The 24,474-nt window shown below is 39.2% G+C and overlaps 1 protein-coding gene and 1 pseudogene across 1 annotated transcript in view; one reads left to right on the top strand and one right to left on the bottom strand.

Annotated features, from left to right (window-relative positions):
- The window catches only part of LOC135932642 (uncharacterized), a 310,350-nt pseudogene that overhangs the window by 151,196 nt on the left and 134,680 nt on the right, over nucleotides 1-24,474 (top strand).
- Nucleotides 1-24,474, bottom strand: part of LOC134622203 (alpha-2-macroglobulin-like) — a 29,851-nt gene that overhangs the window by 4,387 nt on the left and 990 nt on the right. The window contains exons 4-27 of the mRNA XM_063467991.1: nucleotides 23,150-23,202; nucleotides 23,026-23,046; nucleotides 22,182-22,347; nucleotides 22,022-22,106; nucleotides 21,773-21,923; nucleotides 17,695-17,812; nucleotides 17,499-17,608; nucleotides 17,235-17,402; nucleotides 16,769-16,996; nucleotides 14,104-14,167; nucleotides 13,864-14,009; nucleotides 12,272-12,421; nucleotides 11,244-11,387; nucleotides 11,027-11,138; nucleotides 10,798-10,945; nucleotides 10,254-10,479; nucleotides 9,683-9,809; nucleotides 7,799-7,920; nucleotides 7,650-7,701; nucleotides 7,309-7,392; nucleotides 5,514-5,690; nucleotides 5,188-5,263; nucleotides 4,127-4,283; nucleotides 3,100-3,174 (exon numbers count right to left, since the gene is read on the bottom strand). Coding sequence (XP_063324061.1) covers nucleotides 3,100-3,174; nucleotides 4,127-4,283; nucleotides 5,188-5,263; nucleotides 5,514-5,690; nucleotides 7,309-7,392; nucleotides 7,650-7,701; nucleotides 7,799-7,920; nucleotides 9,683-9,809; nucleotides 10,254-10,479; nucleotides 10,798-10,945; nucleotides 11,027-11,138; nucleotides 11,244-11,387; nucleotides 12,272-12,421; nucleotides 13,864-14,009; nucleotides 14,104-14,167; nucleotides 16,769-16,996; nucleotides 17,235-17,402; nucleotides 17,499-17,608; nucleotides 17,695-17,812; nucleotides 21,773-21,923; nucleotides 22,022-22,106; nucleotides 22,182-22,347; nucleotides 23,026-23,046; nucleotides 23,150-23,202 — 2,960 coding nt within the window. The remainder of the gene's footprint in view (nucleotides 1-3,099; nucleotides 3,175-4,126; nucleotides 4,284-5,187; nucleotides 5,264-5,513; nucleotides 5,691-7,308; nucleotides 7,393-7,649; nucleotides 7,702-7,798; nucleotides 7,921-9,682; nucleotides 9,810-10,253; nucleotides 10,480-10,797; nucleotides 10,946-11,026; nucleotides 11,139-11,243; nucleotides 11,388-12,271; nucleotides 12,422-13,863; nucleotides 14,010-14,103; nucleotides 14,168-16,768; nucleotides 16,997-17,234; nucleotides 17,403-17,498; nucleotides 17,609-17,694; nucleotides 17,813-21,772; nucleotides 21,924-22,021; nucleotides 22,107-22,181; nucleotides 22,348-23,025; nucleotides 23,047-23,149; nucleotides 23,203-24,474) is intronic.

Here is a 24,474-nt window from a genome sequence, read left to right as displayed (position 1 = left end):
CCTGGGGTCTTGCCTGGTGTGATAGGCCCCAGCCTCTATGGATCTTGTACTAAGAGCTTGTTCTTGTGCTGCCATGATTAGTGCCTCTGTGCTGTCTTTCAGTCCAGCTTTGTCCAGCCACTGGTAGGATTTCTGGATATCAGCCACCTCCTCTATCTGCCGGTGGTACATACCGTGCAGGGGCCTGTCCTTCCATGATGGTTCCTCGACTTCCTCCTCTTTCTTGGGTTTCTGTTGCCTGAGGTATTCACTGAGCATGCGGTCAGTTGGGGCCATCTTTGTGATGTATTCGTGGATGTTTCTTGTCTCATCCTGGACTGTGATGCTGACACTCACCGGTCCCCGGCCCCCTTCCTTCCGCTTAGCGTACAGCCTCAGGGTGCTGGACTTGCTGGGGTGAAACCCTCCATGCATGGTCAGGAGCTTTCTTGTCTTTATGTCAGTGGCTTTTCAATCAATCAATCTTTATTTAAAGCACTTTTCATACAAAACAAACTGTAGCACAAAGTGCTTTACATGGTTAAAAGCAGCCCCCCCCACACACACACACACACACCTAAAGAGTAAAATTGGGCTGGGTACGTATTAGCCAAGTGAGCTGTAGCTTGCTGTATTTCTTATGCACCTTCTTTGTCGCGCCTTTCTGCAACTCCGTTAGTTGGCTAAACTCCCTATGTGCTACTTTGATCTTGCCCTCTAGCCTCCTTCTCCATGGAGGGTACTGCCCCTTGTGGCTGTTCAACTTGTAGCCAAGCATCTCACTGATCACTGCTGCCGTAGTGTAGATCAGCTTGTTAGTGTCGGTAATCGTGGTTGTAGGTATCATCCGTAGTGCTGCATTAACATCATCTAGCAGACCTTCTGAGGGTACTTCACGTAATCTTGGTAACCGGCTACGGGGGATCCAGGTTTCAAGCTTGGCCATGATCCTATCTTTCAGGTCAGTTCCTCTCGCACTCAACGATCCTTCTCCTATCACACTTGGGGCTATGTACCCAATCTCGGGTGGGGGTGATGATATCTCCCCCCTGACCTGGCGTCCTGACTCCTCCTTGCTGTAGCATTTATGTTGTGCCTCGTAAATCTCTAGCTGTGACAGCAGTCCCTTCTTTCGAATGTTGGAACACTGAGCTACTAGTTGTTTTGCCGTCATTGTGGATGTTGAGTATCGAAGAATCCATAGGTCCCTCATCCTATTCATGTAACCCCTTCCGCCGGGGTTACTTGCGTAGTAGCATTCCAACAACGCCCCGTTTCACAGAGAATCATTTCTCTGTGAATTTCCCATTACGTTGTAGCGCACTCGGTGCTTGCTTGGAAGTTTAGGGATTTTTTTCGCTGTAAAAAGAAGTTTTCCTCCCATGCAGTGAACAGCGGACACTAATGTTTTCATCACCTTTTACGGAATCAAACTCAAAGTAAGGTCAGTACTTCGACGCTTTAAACGCTGCACGCTCATACTCTCTCCCGCACTCGATATATTATCCATTGTTGATCTGCACACAGCTGTTGCCACGAACGTCGCACAGTTTTAGTAACGCAGCGTTCTTACGGGAAAGTAACGGTAATCTAATTACCATTTTGGCAATAGTAATCCCTTACTTTACTCGTTACTTGAAAAAAGTAATCGGATTACTTACAAGTAACGCGTTACTGCCCATCTCTGGTAGTGAGACCTGCTTATGTGTAGGGACTGCTGGTTCAACCTAACTCCATGGATCAGCAGGACTAACTCTGATCTTAACTTCCACTATTGAAATGGGCATGGTTATTACTGTTGGAGATTTCAACATTCATGTGGATGACTCAACAAACAGTACCACTAAGGAGTTCCTGAGCATTATGGAATCTTTCAACTTTGTTCAGCATGTAGCAGGGCCTACTCATACGGCTGGGCACACTCTGTACTTAGTCTTCACCTGTGGTGTTTCCCTTGACCACATGAATTTAAATGAAGTTGTTTTTAGCGACCATAAGTCAGTCTCTTTTACTGTATCTGTTAATTCAGAGTCCCATCCTCAAGGTTCTATCAGGCGCAGGCGCTTTATTGACGACTCTATAATTTCTGAGTTTTCCTCTCTTATTAATTAAAAGTTCTTCTAACGCAGTTGAGCTTTTAACTAATTATTTTAATGAACACTGTCTTGCCATTCTAAATCACATTGCTCCTTTCAAAAGCAGTTATCGCTCTGTTAGTTCCCGCACACCATGGTTAAATAATCAGACTCGTGGTCTTCGATGCTCCTATCGAAAAGCAGAGTGTCTGTGGAAGTCCATTGATCTGATTGTCCATCGTGAGCACTTTAAAGAACTACTTTACCTATATAATGAGTCAGTCAAAGAGGCCAGATCCTCTTACTTCAATAATCTTATAAATCGTCACAAAAACAATTCAAGAATTCTATTTGATACCATCAACAGTATTGTTTCTCCTCCTACTGTAATTCCCTGTTTACTAGCTTGGATAAATCATCTCTCTCTCGCCTCCACGTCATACAAAATGCAGCAGCCAGACTACTAACTCATTCTACCAAGTGTGTTGACATCACTCCCATCTTATCTTCTTTACATTTGCTCCCAATAAAGTTTAGAATTCGCTTTAAAATTCTCGTTTTAACATACAGAGCACTAAATGGCCAGGCTCCAGATTATTTATCCAAGCTTCTTATAAAATACACTGCTTCTCTTCATCTCCGCTCACAGACTCAGAGTCTCTTAGTTGTTCCCTGTACACGACTGAAGACAAAAGGGGGCGGAGCCTTTCAGTCTGTTGCACCAAGGCTGTGGAACAATTTACCACTACAGTTACGTTTGCTTGACTCTGTGGATTCTTTTAAAAAACAGTCAAAAACTTTTCTGTTCAAACAAGCCTTTTGTTGATCTATGTATTTTATATTTTTTACATTATTTGCATTTATTTACATTTGATCTTTAACATTGTGTATAATGTCTATTGATTTTGTTGTTTATTTTAATATTTGTGTAGAGCGCTTTGTGACTGTCTGTCTGTCAAAAGCGCTTTATAAATTAATTTTACTTACTTACTTACTCTGTACTCATTTTTTGTTAAATACCTTGATATTCTTTGAGTCTACTCACATGTTGGGATGTATTCATTTCCAAGAAGGCAGCTGTAACGTACGCACTGAGAGTCACTTCATCAGATACACCACCCTGTCAACAGAAGACATCATTGACACTTATCATCAATGCATCAACATTCAGGGAAATGAAGTCATGAAAATGATTTTTAGCTGCATGTGGTTTTAGTATCATGAATGTCTTCGTGCATGTTCAAACATCCAGCTAAAGAGATGGACAGGAAGTTGATTTTGTTCATCTGGACATTGTATTTCCATTGAGATAGATGTTTCTTCACCCCGGGTTTCCCCAAACTTATAAACAGTTTGTGTAGTCATCTACTAATCGGAAGGCTGATGGTTTAATTCCCAGCTGCTCCAGCCTGCATGCCAAATATTTGTGGGCAAGATACTAATCCCAAGTTGGTCTCTGGTGCATACTTTGTATTTTGTATAAATATGTGTGAATGCTACATAGAAAGCAGTGCTAGTGTGAATGGAGCAAGATGTATGGGAATTATTTCTTAAATAAAATATAGAATGTACTGGTGTGAGCTATTACAGTATTTAATACAGTGGAGGGGGGAACAACGAAGCTGTAGTGCCTCTTCACTTCACTGTGCAATACTTTTTGTGCAATACTTTGTTAAATAGTCAACAGTGCAATACACTTTAATACTTGAAATGTGCAATTCACTTGTATTTTTATTTTTTATTTTTTTTCTGCACTTGTATTCTTTATTCTTATTTATTCTATTTATCCCCTTCGTATTCTTTATTCTTTATCTATATATGTCTCTGTATTTATATGTGTATATATGTGTATATATAATATTCTCCTCACGCTCTGTAACTTCTGTCGGTGTTGTGCTTTTTTGGAAACCGAATTTCCCAGAGGAACCCACCCGAGGGATTAATAAAGTTCTATCTTATCTTATCTTATCTTATCTTATCCATGTATGCATGACATTATTAATAAAATTTGTTAAAGTGCGTCCACACTGGAGGCTGTTTCTACAGTCTAACAAAGAAGAACTGCAGGTTACCTTCATTCTGTTGTTGAAGAGTTTCCCAGACTTTTCAAAACAGCCATTTTCTTGTTGTTTATGTTGCAGCCAGGACTTAGACTCTTCGATCTTTCTGGGATCAATAAAGATGAAAGACTGAGCTTTGGCAAAACTTCTTACCACAAACGCAGTCAGCCTGACAAAAAGAAAACAACACTTACACGTCTTACAACGATGGAAATGTTTGGCTGTGAGGTCACATTAAGAGAAATAAATACTGATCATTTTGAAAATAAAGTTGAAATTTCAAGATTAAATTCGAAAATGTATTTTGAGAAAAAAGCCAAAATGTGGGCGAGTTGTTTCAGGACAAACTGCCACGGTTGCTTTACCCTCTGAATTAATGAAATCGTACTTCAGACTCAGTTTTAGTAACAAGGAAGGAACTGATGTCACTTGTAGCAAATAAAACCGTGTGGCAGTAAGTATAAGTACACTGAAAACCAGAAAGTGGTGCAGAAATCTGCATGTGGTTAGATTTGTATAAAAGGAAATAGCTGCTAATGTGCAGATGCAAGGATACCGATGGTTACACGCTCGTGGAATAAAGAGGATCTATGCTGTATCACAGGAAGAATGATTTATTTCACTACATCTACACAAAGCATTTTATACAGGGTATAGCAGTCATTTGAAACAAAACTGTAATCATTTTAACTGTTTTCTTAGATTTGAATGTGACTTTTTTCACAAAACAGTATTAAGACTTTATTATTGAAATAGTATTTAGACTTTTTCTTAAAGTAGAATTACAACTTTAATCTTTAAAATTTGACTTTATTCTAATAATGATCAATAACATTTTTTATGTGACTAATGCTCCTTCCTACCTACTAAATTACACAGTATTAACCAAAAGTTATTGGTAATGTTAGCTTAGTCAAAGGATTAAATGTAGAATTATTTTAAGTATTAGAGGCAGACATGTTTATGTTATTAATGGTAGTCAAACTTCAAGAAACGTCTTCTGTTTGGTGGGATATTTAAAAACTAGTGTAACCTCTCTGGTTTATGACATGTTTGATCAGTGATGTTCTCACCAAGTGTTTCCTGGTCCTCTTCCAAATGTGGTGTAAGCACCATCAGCACTTTTGTAGTTGAGCTGTCTTTGGTATCCTGTAACAACAGGGACACAATGATCGAGACATTGTTGCTATGGTGATGATTGGACTCCATTTGTTTATGGATCTGCATGTGTACATCAAGATTTGGGAAATTCTACGACTCTTGCTGACAGATGAGGAAAATGACACATTTGACCAAAAACTGTGGCTAATGTTCTGCCTCATGTCGGCTTGTTTCTTGAACCGTGTGTGTTGAAGTGATTCAAATGATTTCCTTCTTAGAGGAAACAATGAAAACTTGCCACTGGTGAGGAAGTTAGTAGCTTTTTCCATGATGGCTGTGGTGAGCTGCTGTGTGCCTTTCAGGTAGTGGAGGATGTAGATGTTGGGGGCCAGGAGAGCCATGTTCTGCTCCCCACATCCATACGGCATCTGCAGCAATCCATCCAGGTTCTTCAGAGCCCGGCCGAGGATGTCACCTGATCAAAAACACTGATTCACTAAAACTAACAAAACTAGAGTAAAACAACTTTGTATTATTGGGCAAAGATAACCTGAATAATTTCAATATGCAATTTTAAATGATGATTTCATTTGCTGAGCGAAAAAACATCCAAACTGAAAATCATAGATTGACTGTGATTAACCAAATATTTCTGAGAAGACTGAGTTTCATTTCACCAACCAGACCCAGACCTGATTAAGGCCAGACCTGCTGGATCAAGAAATCACTCAAGTACAATCTGTTTGACAAAGGGAAGCAGGCTAAAAGATGTCAAAAAGAAACACGTCATTGCCATGACCAAAAGAAATTCAAAAATAGGCGAGAAGTCTTGAGATCTATCAGTTTGGACAGGGTTAAAAAGCAATTTCTACAGCTTTGGAACGCCAGTGCAGCATGTTGGAACCCATTATCCACAAACTGAGGAAACTAGAAAAGATGTGGCCGAAATTGGGTTCAGGTGGTTAGTGACGGAGGAGTCTGGTTAAGGCAGCTGGTGCCCAGTGTTAAATCATGGCTCTGCTGTTTCAGTAGCACGCCACGACCTGGAGGGAAGAACTCTCTACCAGGAGAATGTCCAGCTATCAGTTTGAGCCTTAAATCTAAAACTTGGGCAATTAACCCTCTGGGGTCCAGGATATAATTGGCCGTTTTTGACAACATTTGATTTTACCTCTATATCTCACCTTTAAAAACTGTTTATCTTGCCTTGTTTGGTATCGTTACTTTCAGCACAACTTCAAATATCTGAAATTTGAGTTATTTTTTCATTTTGGCATACTATATTAGAACAATTGATCTAAATTCAGACAAAAATGTCAAAATCCGAATGGAAAAAAGTTATTTTTTTACTGTAAAACCCACAAACATGTTTAACGAATCATTTTCATAACTTGAAATGCAAATAGAAGTTGTACATTTCTAAAAATTATGCACAGGTTTTTATATTTGAAGTTTATACAGCACCATTCTCGCATGAAAATATCTTAAAAGTTTATTTTGTGACCCAGAAAAAGTAATATTTCAAACTCCGCCACTCTGTGTTCCTCCGCCACTACCTCGTTTGAGTTTTGGACAAAATGGAATACAACACTTGCACCTGCAAACTTTTTTTTACGTGCGCTCAGAATAGTCGACAACAGAGGGTTATGATGGAAAATGATCCAGAACGCCAGAAAGTGGCCGAGTCAAAATCTGGACTTAAATCCTACTGACATGATTCTGCATGACCAGAACGATTACGCTGGAAAACCCTCTGGTGTGACTGGGCCAAAACTCCTCCACAGCGTTTCAAAAGACACTTATGACAAAAGCTAGACTGCAGTTCTTCCTGCAAAGAATGGCACAACCAGCCTTTTGATTTTTGGGGTCCTTTTATTTTTCACATAAGGCCAGGAAGATGTGGGTCGCTTGTTTCTATTTATAAATGAAATCATCTTTTAAAAACTGAATACGGTTTTTACTTTTACTTGAACATGAGGTCTCTTTTATTTTCTGTTGTTTTAGTAATTTGCTATTTACCTTTTTAACAAAGCTTTAACTTGACATATTTTTATTTGGCTGAATGAAAATTGAGATGAAATCATGAGGTTTACCCAGGACTGATACAGAAGTGCGGGCAGATCCTTCTATCACATTCTCAGGCAGATGTATCTCTGCTTCCTCTGTCAGCGGGCTTCCTGTGTACACACACAACAAAAGTCCAATCAGGAAGTCACGACTGCAACAGAGTTACTGTTCAAAGTCACCAGGTGGCCTGATCTTCAGCACATATCGTTACATTTTGTGAAAGTAACAGGTGAAAATTTGGCACATTTTTATTAACATTATTACTTTAAAAATAACATTTTATTTACACAATGCACTCCACTGCTTATTTAGGTCATTTGTTTATTTACATAATTTAACTGGTGTTGCTGATGGACATCACACTGACCTTTTGGACAAAGAAGCCAGTTGTACGTCTTTGTCATCTCAGTTCCCTCAGCCTGAGGAAGAGGACGTGCAAAATTATCTTTAAAATGAGGAACAATTTAAATTTTATGAGTAAAAATGTTTTTCTGGTCTTGTATTTATGGTACTGACCTTCACTATGAGAGATTTGGTGACCACGTCGATGCGACCTCTGTCTGGTACGCTCACAACCTCATTATCACATGACACATGGGACGCTACGGCCTCAGCAGACACAGTCACATTCACAGCCCCTAAAAACAGCAGCACAGGTCACCTTCTTTATCTCTCCATTAAAATAAAAGTTACTGAGGTTATTTTACAGATTTTCTAGAAACTAGAAGGAAATGTGCTGGGACAAAAGAAATCAGTTAACTGTGATTTAACTAGATCTGTAGATTTAATATTGGTTCTAAATCAAAGATAACGTCTAACTGAAAAATTTACTGCATCAGGTGTGAGAAACATGAGCTAAAAAAAATAGTCCAAAATAATTTCAGGGTCCTGCTAGAGGCTGAGGTAATGTAAATCATAAAAAGTATCTCGTCAGAGACTATGCTTCTGACACTTTTAGGGCCACATACAATAATGTCAACTTGGCTGAATTTAGAAATAGAAAACTGCAGGCCATCCTTAACATGCCTGTAACCAAATTCAGTATTATTCATACTGCACTATATCACAACAACATTCGCCTCAAGGTGCTTTATATTGTAAGGTAGACCCTACAATAATACATAATATGTTGTGTCTGACTTCACTAACTGATTGAGATATAAATCACTTGGATGGCAATGAAACTGCAAGCAGTCTTTTGTATTATATATCATTATATATACTGTCCAAGGGAAGCATGATGAGAATTGAAAGGCAGGTTACAAAATTATTTATAATTAGTTAAGACAGCTGCATTGAGTAAACCATGAGGATGGAGGCAGCTTCTACCCTCAGACTGGAAGGATAGAAGTGGGAAATCTAGGCCTTGTAGACCCAAAAGCTGTGTCCCAATTCAGGGGCCCCATCCTCCTGAGGCCACATTTGAAGGCCGATTACGTCACAGCTACACGCTGAAGGCTGTCCAAATTCAAAGGCTGCTCCAAATGCGGCGAAAAATGTATCCTTCATTTCCCCAGATTTGAAGGATGGGTCGGGTGTGTCCTTCGTGGCCCAACCTATCCCAGAATTCATAGCGCCACCCAACCAATTCCAGTTTCCAACAATGGCGGCTGCTACTACGTTTTTTTTTTAAAAAATATTATTCTTATTACTCTTTCACAAAATAAACTTTTAACATATTTTCAGGCGAGAATGTAGCTGTGTAAACTTTAAATATCTGCTCTGTTTATCAAGATATCACATATTTGCAAAAGTGCTTCGACGTTTTCGGAGACGTCTGTTACCCACTAGCTCGATAGCTGACCAGGAGGTCGAGGCTCACTAGAGCCTGGTAAGAGATCACCGCGGTCTTTGGCTACTCAGGTTAAACATGTAAGTCACTTAGATAACTTAAAAATGTTATTGTTTGGCTTTTTTTAGTGTTTTATTTGTTCCTGAGTAAATCGGTTTGGCTCAGATTAAAGTTACAGTTTTCACACAGCTGAATAAGTGTCAGACAGAAAACTGATTAAACAGAAAAGTGAGATGGTCGAGAGTTTATTCCGGTGTCCTGTTATATTTTAAATAGCAAGGAGCACACGGCAGAGTATACTCCACCGAGACGGCAGTGATGCGAATCTGAAGGCTAGACCGTCCAATTTCACAACCTCACACTTCTAGTCTACCCGACCTTTAAAAACACGGCCCACGTAGACCGCGAAGGTCGGGTCCTCCGAAGAATGCAACCTAGGAATTGAGACACAGTTAATAATTCTTTCTGCCCCACTCCCAACACAGGGGTTTATAGTCTTGCTTTGCCTCGATTTTCAACTGTGCTCGCTGGCACACAAACAGGATGTGTACTCAGCCTGCCACACAGCGGTTTCCTGGCAGTGTGGAGGACCAAAGGCTGATTCTCACCTAAGGCTGTTGGGATCATGGTCCAGCTGAGGGTCTTGCGCTCGTTGGCACACAAACAGGATGTGTACAGATCACCAGAGAGAGGAGTGAGGGTGTAATCTGAGGACGGCCCAGGAGTGACAGTAACCTGTACGAGGAACACAGACATTATATTTTTAAACTAGCTCAACAATTTCACGACAATATTTAAAACTGAGTTCAAATGTGAACACATTTTTTAAGCATCTAAATCAATGCACAAGTTTGCTTTTATGAACTCATGATCAAAGTAGACCTTCATTTTACTTGGATACTTTAATCACTCCCTTCCTAATCGTTTCCCTCCATCTGTTTTCTTACAGCTTCCACACTAAACTCTGTTCTACAAGGTGCATGAGCGCACAAAGAAAGCTAGAGGAGGGTTGGTTCAAGAACGGCCTGCATCCTGCATGGTTATATTGCCAAAGAAAAAAATATTTTCTATTATATTTTAATAACTATGACATAAATTTAGCTTAGAAAGTAATGTTTTCAGTATGGTTTTCCTTGGCTATGAACAGAAATGTATTTAAACACTTTAAACATTCATTACCATGATGCAGCTGGTCAGGTAGTTAAAGACAGTCGCCTTCAGTTCAAAGTGCTCCCCCCGGATGATGGAGTAGGGCATGGTGAGTTCAAGGAAGAAAGGTTGGAAGACTTTCATTTCTTTACGAGGAGCCAAACCAAAACCCTGAGAGGACAAACAGAAAGCCTCCGTCTCCCAGGTGGTGATGGTGTCTGGGACAGTCAGGGACACGCCCCTTTTTCCATCGTCTCTGAAGTAGCAGATACACACAAACATATTCTATAACTGCAGTGTGAATTACTTGTATATGTTGCATTGACAAAGTAAAAGAGCTCCGTGTTGCTGAAGAAAGTGAAATTATATTTATCAGAAAAACAAAGCACAACTTTAAATATGACAAAACATCAGCCTGAAGCATCAAAACATGCTTAAGAAAAAACTGACAGTTATTCTATTTTCATGTTTTTTGTGTGTGTAAAGACACAGCAGAAAGTTCACATGGGTTTCTAAATGTGATCGTATATACTTTTTGTAATATGCATCAGATCTCTTCACAAGAGATACTTACCCAACTTCCACCAGATCCCAGATCCAAGTCTCAGGGAAGAAAGAGCGAACTGTCTCTATTGGGGCAGGTTCAGGAGGAAGCTGCCCAGCAGATCCCAGACGAGGACTACTTAGTTGAATAGATTTACCTCTAAGCCGGGGAAGCATAGCTAAATAAAAAAAGAAAAATAATTACCTGTTTTCTTTTTGGTAAATACAAAGCAAAATGTATAGCTAGACAAAACACAAACAAGTGAATGATTCACCGGCGACACGAGGGCCTTCATGGTAGACTTTTCCTTTGAACTTGACGCATGAAGGCAATCGAAAAAGCAAGTTTGTTGCCATCTTCAGTCCAACTTTCTAGATATTTCAGCAACACACAAACAACAAAAACTATTTTGTAACAACAAAAACTATTGCATTTACATTATGTTTGACTGACTCACAGGTATACAAGTATTTTACCTGGAAAACTGCATAAGCATCATTTTGCTCTTGACTGGGGTACGGCAAAACATATCTTTTTGGTCTCACATTAAGGCATTTTGCAGCATCTTCAACCTCATATGGGATACCTGAGGATTTCTTGAGTGGGAGCAAGTCAAATATCTGAAAAGAAAAGTGCAGTTCAACAAAACATCCAAACATTTATTGCCTGCCTGCCTGGTAACATTTGATCCATTAAGTCTTATGTGTAGTACTGGTGTAAATACGAGTACAAATTAGGCTCAAATGAATTGCTAGATTATCTAAGAAGAATTCGTAAAAATAAATAAATAAAAATGACCAAGTTAGCAGTAAGTGTCCGCAGATGTGAGGCGTTATAGTTGAAGTATCTGTTTACCAAACCTTAAAGAAGGTCTACAATTTCACTATAAACACCACATCGTTCTTTGTGACTTTTATGGCTACAGTAAGTGTTTTCCATTTGAAGCTGTCTCTGTAGCTCCTTTACCTCCTTTAAGTCTCACTTTTTCCAGGCTTTGCTGTATGTTTAACATCAACAAATACTCATGTATGTGAGCAGTTTTAATGTAAAGTTAAATTCTTCTCAAGTAAAGAAGACACTGACTGGCAGGTGATACACTTACAAATCGTTGAATTATTTGCTAAAAAAAAAAAAAAAAAAAAGTCAATATCCTGGATTTATCTCCATGCTGAAATATTAATTTGCCCAAAAGGAATTAATTTTTATAAGATTAAAATATTGTTGTCTGCAACGACATGAGCAACAAGCATGGTACTTACTTACTCGCTAGAAAGACTGCCATCACAGACACATGCATATGTAACCTTGTATTTTTTATACCAGTATGCTTCAAGACAAACTCAGCATTTGACTGTTTAAAACAGTTCAATGTACGACTGCCCAAAGAATACTTATCAGGACACAAGTACCAGAGCGAAGGCGTGAGCTGCTGGTAACTCACGACACTACGGGCTCTGGAAATAAGGGATGTGTCCATCTCACTGGTGTTAATATCAGCAGTTACCTTATCTGCATCCAGAGTCTTCCCAGGCTCCTTGATGAGAACGCTCTTGTCGATGGCGCTCACACCACACAGAGAACGTGGCAGGGCCGTCACCTGCATGTTGGTCTCTTCACCTGGGACGGCTGAAGACGGTGAAAACTCCACTGACACCTGACACACACAAAACACCCGTAGATGTTTAGTGACTGTGATAACTCCCCACTCACTGCTGGCTAAATGTGCTGCTTCACTGTGGTGAGTGACAAACCATGAGTCCCATGAGATGGCTGTACACTACATTGGACACTGTATGAACACTGTGTCAGTGTTAGATAGGTAGGACTTGCATCATCATTGACAAAGGTGCTTGGATAAATGGGAGTGAGCGGGTCATGAGGTCGTTTAACCTCCTAGGACCTGCCGTCCACATATGTGGACATCACATTTTGCGTTATTTAGAGCAAAATACTCAATTTTGCTCTACATGGGCCTGATATCCACTTACAAGGACATAATGCTGCTACTGTTCTATCAAATTTTTAAATGAATATCCTCATATGTGGCTCTCATTTTTCTTAAAAACAAAAATAAGGTAAAAAAAAAAAATCTGGAAATTCTTTGTTTTTAACATTCATTGGGCCCCAATGTGACCAAATATCAAAGAGAAATTAAAAATGCATGTCGTGGAAGAGTTCGGGTCTTAGGAGGATAAAGAAGCACTTTGAGTCCTCAGGTAGAGTAGAAACAGCTGTGGAACAACCAGTCCATGTACCGATGCTAGAAATCCTCAGGTGACTTAGCCAACTGGAGATGACTTTGATTTGAACACCAGGGGCGTTTCTCAATATGCGTACTTGTGCGTACTTGCGTTCTCATGTACTCGTGATACGTCATCAGTCGGAGACCAAGTACTGTTCCAATTCGAAGTACGCATCAAGCCGAGAGCGCGAAAAAGTCCCGGATGTGTTCTCGCTCAGCCCGTTTTATCGAGCATGCATCGGTGGTGACTTGGTACAGCTAAATATCCCAGAATGCATTTCGTCCAAAACTCAACAGCTGACTACGGGCACATCGTTTCCAACCCCCCCGGTCCTCTCACTACTCAGGTTAAAGAAACTCCAGCAGCTGTCTATCGTATTGAGTGTCCACTAAAATATAAAATAAAAGCGTTCTAACATCTCACCTGCTTGTTTTTATTAAGGTATGTACACGTATGTACATGTACACTATTTTTATTATTAGAGGTTTCACTACTGAGGTTAACAATGATATACAAATCACCTAGATCACTTCTACATGTTAATGTTTGGTTTATTTCAGTGTTTTATTTGTTCCTGAGTAAACCGGTTTGGCTGTGATTGAAGTTAAGCTTCATAACATGTTACTCACAGTTAAATTAAGAGAGGACGGCAGTAAAAACTCCGGACCTGTGACATCATCACATACGCAGGTGTTCCAATTGTACATATCGCGATTCCGTGCTCGCGTTCTCGGCGGGTACGTACTCACCGAGAACGCGAGTACTCGCGTACTTGACAATTGAGAAACAGCCCAGAGCATGACTGCAGACAAATGACACCAAGCACACAGCACACCGCTAGAATTACATTCACCTTGTTGCTGAAGCATTTGTCAGTAGAGAAGTCAGCACTGTGGGCAATTACATCCTCACTTGGCAGGACGGCATAAGCCACAACCTGGAACTCTGGAGCCATCTCAGGAGACACTCTGACTTTAAAGGACACCTGGCCCTCATTCACTGAAACACAGGTCCAAACATACATCCACAGATCAACAAAACAGACCAACGTCAATGCTTGGCTGTGGCATATGTGGAAATATGGAAATTTTACCTGATCTGTCTTGCACTTGAAACTGTTTTTGTCCTTGCATGGTGACAGCTCCTCTGGACAACACCTGGAAGACAGAAATCATTTAAAAACAAGAATGAACTAGCACTGATATCTGTGGACATCACTACCAGTGAAAAGTTTTGACACACCTCCTCATTCAGTGTTTTTTTAATTTTTATTTTAATACTTTCTACAATGTAGACGCACACTGAAGCAAAGAAAAATCTATAAATAACTCTAAATATGTTTTATGTTTTAGAGTCCTCAGAGTAGCAGCCCTTTGCTTTGTTGACAGCACTGCAAACCCCCGGCCTTCTCTCAGTGAGCTTCATGATGTAGTCACCTGACATGGTTTCACCTCACAGGTGAACCTTATCAGTGTCAATTGGTGGAACCTCCTGCCTTCCTAATGGTGTTGGGACCATCAGTTGTGTTGTGCAGAAGTCAGGTTGGTACACAGTTGACAGCCCTGTTTGACAACTGTTAGAATTCATATTTGAATGTGTCCCCAGGCGCAGTCACAAAAACCATCAAGCACTGCGATGAAACTGGATCACATGAGGACCATGGAGGAAAGGAAGGCCAAGAGTCACCTCTGCTGAGGATAAATTCATACAAGTCACCAGCCTCAGAAATCACAAGTTAACAGCAGCTCAGATTAGAGTCCAGATAAATGCCACACAGAGTTCCAGTAGCAGACACATCTCTACAGGTTCAAAGGAGACTGTGCTAATCAGGCCTTTATGGTCAAATAGCTGCTAAGAAACCACGACTAAGGAAAAGCAACAAGCAGAAGAGATTTGTTTGGGCCAAGAAACACAAAGAATGGACATTAGACCAGTGGAAATCTGTGCTTTGGTCTGATGAGTCCAAATTTGAGATCTTTGGTTTCACCTATGCCAGTCACCTGACTTAAACTCAAAGGAGATGGTTTGGGATGAGATGGACCACAAAAAAGGCCAACAAGTGCTCGGCATTGTTCACCAAATGATTAAATATATATTCATTCATAGTTTTGATGCCTTCAGTGAGAATCGATTGAAATAATTCAATTCAATTCATTTATACAGCGCAAAATTTAAAAAAACTGTCACCTCAAGGTGCTTTATATTGTAAGGTAGATTAATAACAGGTATCATTCGATGCAGAGAGTCTATTAACACATAGTGAGTGAGAAAGGTGACTGGAAAGGAAAAACTCAATGCATCATGGGAATCCCCGGCAGCCTTCGTCTATTGCAGCATAACTAAGGGAGGATTCAGGGTCACCTGGTCCAGCCCTAACTATATGCCTTAGCAAAAAATAAAAATAAAAAGTAGTCACGAAAATATGGAAAAACCATAAAATAAGTAGGTGTCCAAACTTTTGACTGTAAATTGGTGCAGTTTTGTGGCTGAAATTCTGATATCTTATGAATTTTAAAAGTTGCTCGTAGAAAATTGTCTTCAGACCTTAAAAGCACCCTAATGTCTAAAGGATAAAAGCAGCCAATGAAAAGGAGTGAAATAACAGCTCTTAGTAATTAAACTGTTTAAAGACAAGTTACAAGCCCAATTTTTATAGCTGTTCGAAGGGTTTTGAAAAGTATTTTGGTATTTTGGGAAACTAACTTAACAATGTTAAGTTAGCTTACTCCACCCATCCCCTAATAATACAGTTAAATTACAATGCAAAATAACCAAAAGGTCTTTTCTTAACATGCAGTTTGTCTCATATGTTTTTAAAAGATCCTGCGGGTGCCCACAACTTACACCAACGTTATTATTTTTTTCTACTTTTTTCATTTTTAATTTCCTGTGATTATATGCTAAAAATCTGAAAAAATTTATGTTGAGTCCTGGAAAAATGTTATTATCAAATGCTACATATCATCGCTTCTTGCTGCATTATTTATTGAACATGCCAATCTTGTTTGTTATCTTGACTAACTTGGGTGTGACTACTATCTGGTAATTGAACATTTGGAATTCTACCAATGAGAGAACGATGTACTATAAATCTGTTCTTCCATGTTGTATTATTGCCGCCTACTGGAAGAGGTGAGTATTGTGCTTTGGACGGATGTTCAATCAAGGCGCACATGTATGGGCTCAAATTTTGGTCATTATTTTGGACTTGTAAATCAGTTTTGTATGTGTAAAAAGAATTTGTATGTCTGTAAAAAAGATTTGTATATTTGTAAATTTCACACGTATTTATAACCAAAAAATACATGTGAAACTCTGCACTCAAGTTTCAAGGTCCAAGTATGAATTTTGACCCAATTTTTCTTCCTTTCAGCCGATTGGTCAATGTCATGTCAATCACAAATTTAAATATCTATATCCAAATATACAATACACAGAACAGAGAGAAAACACCTGTGGAACAGAGGAACCAGACATGAAGTCGGTGAAACCAGCTTCCAGTTTGGATTCAGGAGACAGACGCCCTCCCTAGTTTTACGTTTAGGCTTTTTACCTTTTTGCTAAAGCATATAGTTTGGGCTGGATCAGGTATTCATGCTGAAATAGATCCAGGCTCCTGGATTCTCATGATGGACTGAAAGTTTCTTCTTCAGTCCTGATGGGCATCACAACAGTACTTTTTAGCAAACACACAAAAGGTCTGGCCATGGTGAACTTTGTAGTTATGCCATAAAGTGACAAGCTGAGCGATAACTCACCAGATAAATGACATCCACAGACCCTGGAGACTCTCCCACTATAGTGTAGTTTACTGATATGTCTTCTTCTGCGTCACAGGCCACTGGTTTATCCTTCTTCTGTACCTCTAGAGAGCTGATTGTTTTAATATAAGGAGAAGACGGCTGGGACATGGATAAGGTGTGAAATCCTCTGTCATAGTATGCAGTTTTGTGTTGTTGGTTGCCCGCTGTTGGTGTCAGGCTTGCCTAGTTGGGGATAGGAAACAACAATTTAAAAACTTTATCTAAAAATAACATTGGTCAATGAGGCAGTCTTTATAAGCAAGGCAAAGGTGGAGGAAGATGAGTCATGAACTGTTTCAGGATTGCAGCTTATTACTGTGGGAGGTATTTGGACATTTGCAGCCTATCAGAAACCAGTTGTGGCTTCAGGCTGCTGTGATGGCTGCATTAAATTACACATTGTTTCAGTGTGTCAGCTCACATGGAGTTGGATATCCTGGTCAAAGTTATCAGTGCTGAAAGAAAATGAGGCCACACCGTTGCTGTCAGTTGTCAGATTTTGCAGTGAGCGTGCTCGCCACATTTCTCCCGTGAACAGGTAGACCGGTGCGTCACAAACTGGTGTATTATTGTGGTACACTGCTCTGACCTGTTGAAACACACAATGCTCTATCAATGGAAAATACAAATAACATAAATGTGCTTTGTACCATAAACTGAGCTGAAAACAACATGTTAGGCTTACTTTTCCTTCCACATTAGATCCCCGTTCCCAAACCTTGGGCATGTTAATGAAAGACACTTTTCCAAGGACATAAGAAATCGTGACTCTCTTCTCTTGAGGGAGTGAAATACCTGAATGTAAAAACTTTCATGTTACAATCCTGTGAATGCCTTTTTGGTTAAATACACATTGATTTTAAAGGAATAACACAACTTGCCTGTTCCCTCTTCTTCCACTTTGGCCCTGATATTCAGAACATCATGAAGCATCCTTTGGTACTTTTTAGTAAAAATTGACATGTTGAAGGAAAATGTTGCACAGCCAGTCTTGTCTGCCTGTAAAGAACAATAAAGAAAGAAAATGACTGCTGTGTGCGATACAATCTTACTAGAATAAACCAAAATTAGAATCAAATCTCATTCACAATCGAATCTATAAAATATATCAAATGTTCAAACTATGATATTTTATAGAGTCATGAAAAACTTGAGCTCATTTTGAATTTGATGAATTCTACGTGCATGAAAGCTGGTGCAACAACAGGACCATAGGAGAGAATGCTTTACAGGGTGGGCCGTTTATATGGATACACCATAATAACATGGGAACGGTTGGTGATATTAAAGTCCTGTTTGTGGCACATTAGTATATGTGAGGGGGCAAACTCCTCAAGATGGGTGGTGACCATGGTGGCCATTTAGAAGTCGGCCATCTTGGATACAACTTTTTTTTTTTCAATAGGAAGAGGGCCATGTGACACATCAAACTTATTGGTAATGTCACAAGAAAAACAATGTGTGCTTGGTTTCAACGTAACTTTATTCATAAAAAAAAATTATTTATAAAATAATAGAATATAATTTTTTTATATATATTTCAATATCACAATAGTCTTCCAATATAGAAGTACAAGTTAAAAAAGAACTAACATAAATAAAATACACTCCAACTAAATACTTCTAATTTATTTTCCCAAACCAGGCGGAGCCGCACTATAAGGACTAGAGAGCTGCATGCGGCCCCGGAGCCACAGGTTGCCGACCCCTGCTCTAGATCATGTTTACTCAAACATCAAGCATGCATATAGAGATATACCCCTCCCCAACCTCGGCCAGTCTGACCACATCTTCTGGTTCCTTGGTGTCCTCATCTCTGCTGACATCTCCTGGACAGAGCGAGACTTTAGAGTGTAGTCAAGGCAGCACAGCCCTCTCCCCTCCCTGATGGACATTTATTCCTCCCACTGCTTCAGCAGAGCAGCAAACATCACCAAGGACAGTTCCCACCCTGGTTTCAACATGTTCAGCCTGTTTCCCTCAGGGAAGTTCTACAGGTGCGTCAGCACAAAAACCCACAGACTCAAAAACAGTTTCCTCTCAAAGGCCATAACCACCCTACTTCCACGCCGGTGGAAACCCAAACAAACACGCATTACGAGGGTCTAATGGCTGGGTCTCAATCTCACAACGCATGTCACCCCTATTTGTGGCCCACATAATGACGTGAAGAAATTTTTTAAAATAATTATTATTCAAAAGATAATTTAATATGAAGTTAACAGGCAGAGTGTTACAGGCATCGCCCTAAAGAATGTAGCCTCATGGGCAGTGTAGTCCGTGCCGCAGGGAGAAAGGACTACCGTACCTGTGTCTGTGGAAAAGTACGAGTTGTCAGCGAGCAGAAATGAGAGACGGAAACATGTAAATATAATAATAACCACTGCAGCCAAGAAGAGTGCCTGACGAGCCCAGTTGTAAGTAAGCTATTAAGACTCGACTGAACACCGTGTTCGTGTTTTCCTCTGAAACAATGAGCTCCGTTGGAGCAGCCTTTCAACACCTCTCTCTGTCTCTCGCTAGCAAAGTTGACCCAGACAGCAAAATAAAGCTAGTTTTCAGCTACCAGCCCGACACTAGCCCGACGTATTATCCAGAGGTCACTTTACTACTGTTCGGAGCCGCTGACCTGTTTTATATACGCACAGAATAGTTTTTGTATACGAGATCGCTGCAAAAAGTGCAGCCTTACCTAATGTCCACCTACTGTTACTCATTTTATATTAAGATTTAAAAATCTAGTTTGTATTGGTATGACGAGTAGCCTTCAGTAATCACACAGCAATAGTACATTCGTGTAGTTGTAAAAAGCAGGATAATATATTAAGTAATCCAAAGTATTCCGTTACGTTACTCTCATTGAGTAACGTAACGGAATACGTTACAAAATACATTTTGAGGCATGTATTGTGTAATCTGTAGTGGAATACATTTTAAAAGTAACCTTCCCAACACTGGGCACATTGTTAACCTGTAGCTAAAACACATCCCTTATTCCCATTTTCTCCTTTGAATCTAAAACAAACACCAACAACAACAACTCATGAAATGCAGCCTGAGAGAGTTCAGGCTGCATTTCCATTTGTGTTCGCATGTTTCATTAAACCACTGTAGCTATGTTCCATGCACATGCAACATATAAACAAATGAGGAGTGGCTCAATATTTTTTAACTGTACCGCATTATGATGCCATAATGTGGCTTGCCAACTACTAAAATACTGTATATATAGCTGTATGTACCAGAAACTTAGTAAATCAGTCAAAATTGTTAAAACTTTTAACAGAAGCTGAATCTTTGGATATGTGCAATGTTCCCTCTAAGTTGCCAGCAGTGCGCACGGTCTCTGCGCACAGAAAATCTGTGTTGCGCACAAAGAAAACATCTAACCTGAATTGAAATTCAAATTAAAACTTTAACAATTCTGTTTTGCAGTGTTAGTCAGTAAGTGACTGGCTGTTCCTGTATGGGTTTAGAACGATGCCACCTTATCCTATAGTCCAGCCAATGATGCGATTTACATTCATATATACGCAGCTAATCAACGTCATTGACAGGCTATGACAGCGTCCTTATGTGCCGGTGTTTTAGCTAGCAAAGCGGCGTGGCTGATGTGGAGTGAAGCCACATTAATGACAACGTGTACAACCATTGGAGATGTGAGCAGGACAGACGGAACAACTGACGGAAAAAGTGTGGACTTTATACCAGTTTTTAAATTGTGTTGATAGGCCATGTAAAACCAGAGTTATGATAAAAATATCTGCAATGTTTGGTTTTCTTCCTGAATACTATCGTTGTTTATATTTACTGCGGGAAAAAAATGTAAAAATGGCGTTTTATAAGGAAAACGATCGAAAGCACTCTCCGCTTGTGAGCAAAGACAAAACCAAACCCCTCCGACCCTTTCCTATTGGTGGAAAAATGTACCATGTCGACCAATCAAAAAATGATATGGCAAGTTGTTAAGAAACGGAGGGAAGTTTTAGCAGATTTGATGCAGAACAGCTGATTGTTCTGTAAATAGTTTGAGATGTTTATTTAAAAATGCCTTGGCTGCAAGTTACTGAGTGTTTGCAACACTCAGTAACTTTTTTGAAGAAGTAACTATATAATTAATTGCCCAGCATTGGTCATTATATACTATATTTTGCAGACAGACAGTTGCAGGACTCTCTCCCAGAACAAAGACTCATAATACAAGTCAGAGCTTTATAAAAAAAAAAAAAGAAAAAGAAAAAAAAGAAAAAAAAGAAAGTTATGTTTTCAAAATTGGATTTCAAGTTATTTTTACTTCCAATATTGTTAACATACTACACAGGTCAATGACTACATTTTTTTTCTAAATCTTCATTGTAAGTGGGCTAAAGCAGTTAATTAAAATTAGTCTAACATGAATGTAAATGCTGTAACTTGATTATCTTAATAGGCCATGTAACTTGGATGGATTCAATGCTGGCTTGACCACACTGATCCAAGGGATCGCTCAGGGAGTTTGTGTGTTCAGTTAGACACATGAAAAATTAGAGGGAACATTGGATATGTGTATATTCATTCAGCTTGTTTAGGTGTCGCAGTCTGATCAGAGTATTTTGAAGTTCTTAGATTTCTCACAGAAGTTGAATTCTTTTGTGTGACAGACATAATGAGACACACCACTTGCCTTAGCCCTACCAGTAATGCTAATCATCTAGCAGATATTAGAAACACCAACACAACCTATGCAGCCTTTTAGGCACAACAATAACCACTTCACTCCTTTGGAGCTGACACATGCATCCAAGAAAGATGAGATATCACTAAAAATTCAAATCCGTGGATGAGACAAGTACGAGATGATGAAATGTAGGGAAAAAAAGTGAAGAGAACATACGGCGCCAGTTTAGCTAATGCAGTGGCCTGAATGTACCCAAAGTATCAGGGAAAAAAGGTTAGAGAGAAATAAAGCCATAACTGTACCTGCTTTGTCTCTGTGTGGCAGGAGCCACCCATTTGATATAGGGCCAAAGAATCCTTATCGTGCTTCTCTATAGCTAAACCGCTATACTTATTAATAGGTCTGCACACATTAACTGTAACACGTCCTGGTACAGGCTGTCCATACGTGTACCTGTTTAAAGAAAAATACATAAACATTATGAGTCATTTGCTCTCCAAACTCCAGATTTTCAACAACACATAATTTGTCCTGGAAGAACTTTTTCTTACTTTGCACACACTTCAGCTTCAATGTCTTCCTGCCCAATACTCACTTCTTCAGATATATTTACTGTCACATCAAATTTGGGTAAAACTGGGGGAAAATTTGAATGTCAGCATTTTCACTCCATAACAACAAAGAATTAAAAAATAAATAAGACTGACTTACCATACTTCTCCACTTTGAAGTTGTGAGATATTTTCCTTTCACCCATTGACACAATGATCTGGTACGGTCCCTCACAGGCCTCAGTGTCCAAGGAGTAAGAAAGCTGCAGTATTCTGCTATTGGATGTTTCATTTAGCCACTGTCCAATCCTGTTACTGTGAGCATCCTGTTAAATCAAATGACAGTGACAGCTAATTCAACATTCCAGATTCAAGAGCTTTATTGTAAATACAGTAGTATACACAGTATACAGTGGTGATGAGACCCATCACTGTTGTGTCATCTGCAAACTTGATGATGTGGTTTGAGCTGGTATTGCTCAGTACAGTCATGTGTTAGCAGGGTGAACAGCAGTGGGCTAAGCACACAGCCCTGCGGCAATCCTGTGCTCAGTCTGATGACTTTGGAGGTTTTATTTCCTATGAACACAGACTGGGCCTATCAGGAAGTCCAAGATCCAATTGCAGAGGGAGGTGTTTATTTCTTGTTTATTTCTAGTGAGTCCAACTTCTTCACCAGCTCCTGGGGAATGACTGTATTAAATGCTGAGCTGAAGTCAATAAACAGCATTCTGACTATGTGTCCATTTTGTCAAATACACAGTGTGTAAATACTGTACCAACTAGATTCTTTTCTTTTTCAACAACATTTTTGGATACTTGACCCACCTTTGTATATATGCAACCCAATTTGTTCAGGTTTTAAACTGTCAGTGACTTGGAGTAATACTGCAGAAGCAGTGTGTATATAAGCAGGAAACAATCAAGTCCAACTCCATGTGTTCAGCATTGTGTTGATACATTTACAGAAGAAGTAAAAACCTTTTCTGGAGATATTCTCTTACCTGAAGTTCAATGACATCATACTGAAAGAAAGAACCAAAGACAGGTGGAGTTAAGACGTTGTTGTGTAAATCACTGCATGTCAATTCTAAACAGCATCATTAGTAACACTGTTCAAAAACTCACCAGCTGATTGGCCGGTCGCATGTTATTATCCATGGCAACGACTCTGAAATTCACTGTGAGAAAAATTTTAAAGAGATTATCTCTCTGTTTCTCTCCTTATACTTTAAAACAAAGGTGCATTAGGGTTGGGCCATGATTGCTAAAATTAACTAAATAAACACATAATTACATAACTAATTAAAATTAAAATAATTAATTAAATATCTAAACAATTTTATTATTATGTATGTTTTTCAATTTTTAATTAAATATTTCATGGTTGCTGTGCTGCAGCGCATCGTGATCTGTCACTGCAGCTTATCAACAAACACAACATCGGATTTTTACCCTACACAGCAAGTCAATGCAGATCTCAGATAATGGACTGATATGAATTGGTGGTTATGTGGACAGACCGACCAAATGCTTGAAGGTTGCACTACAGGCTGTGTGCATTAAGCAGGGCACACTAAATAAACAGACACCAGGCCAAAGCAATACTTTGGACTTTGTCTAAATTGTCATTATCCCTGAGTTTAATGGGTCACAGATAAAACTGATTAATGAACACTGAAGAAGAGGAATCACAAAATAATTAATTAAATTAATAACCAATAATTGGACAGTGAAATAACTAAATATCCTTGTAAATAATCAAAATGAGAAATAATGAATTGAATATATAACAAGGTCATTAAATATGTTTTGGAAACTGGAAATCAGAAATAAAAACCTAAATATGTGTTGGTGCACACTCAATCATCCAGGTAAGTAAATCTCCAAAAGTTGATTCTGTTCATCTGGACGTTTTCAGTGGATAAATGTTGTGTCACTGATCCAGGTGACTTCTTCAGTCTCAGCTCACTGCAGGTTTCCCCAATCTTATAAACAGTACATTTGCATAATGACTGAAACCAGCCCACTGAAGGAACAATGTGCCGTTCACTACATGGAAGAAGTGCAAAGCAGAGCTCTGGTATCATACCCTGGCTGGGACAAAACAAAGTCACTGGTTCATAGTTTCCCCACTGAAAACATCCAGATGAACAGAAACTTTTTCAGATTCAAATAATTTGTTAAATTTTTTAAATGAAATCACTGATATTTAATTAATGTGTATTGTACACACACACACACACACACACACACACACACACACACACACACACACATATATATATAACATTTATTTAAATTTAATTGATATCACTAATTTATATTTTAATTAACAAGACATTTAATAATGTGTTTCCTTCCCTCATGATTTTTGATGCTTTGAATTCCATGTTTGAACATAATTTAATTGTGAACAATAAAACTATTATAAGATAAAACCATTAAACTTT

This window comes from Pelmatolapia mariae, linkage group LG3_W (assembly GCF_036321145.2).
Source record: "Pelmatolapia mariae isolate MD_Pm_ZW linkage group LG3_W, Pm_UMD_F_2, whole genome shotgun sequence".
In the NCBI taxonomy this organism is placed as follows: domain Eukaryota; kingdom Metazoa; phylum Chordata; class Actinopteri; order Cichliformes; family Cichlidae; genus Pelmatolapia; species Pelmatolapia mariae.
Note: the sequence above shows the minus strand (reverse complement) of the source record. Positions and strands in the feature narration are given on the sequence as shown.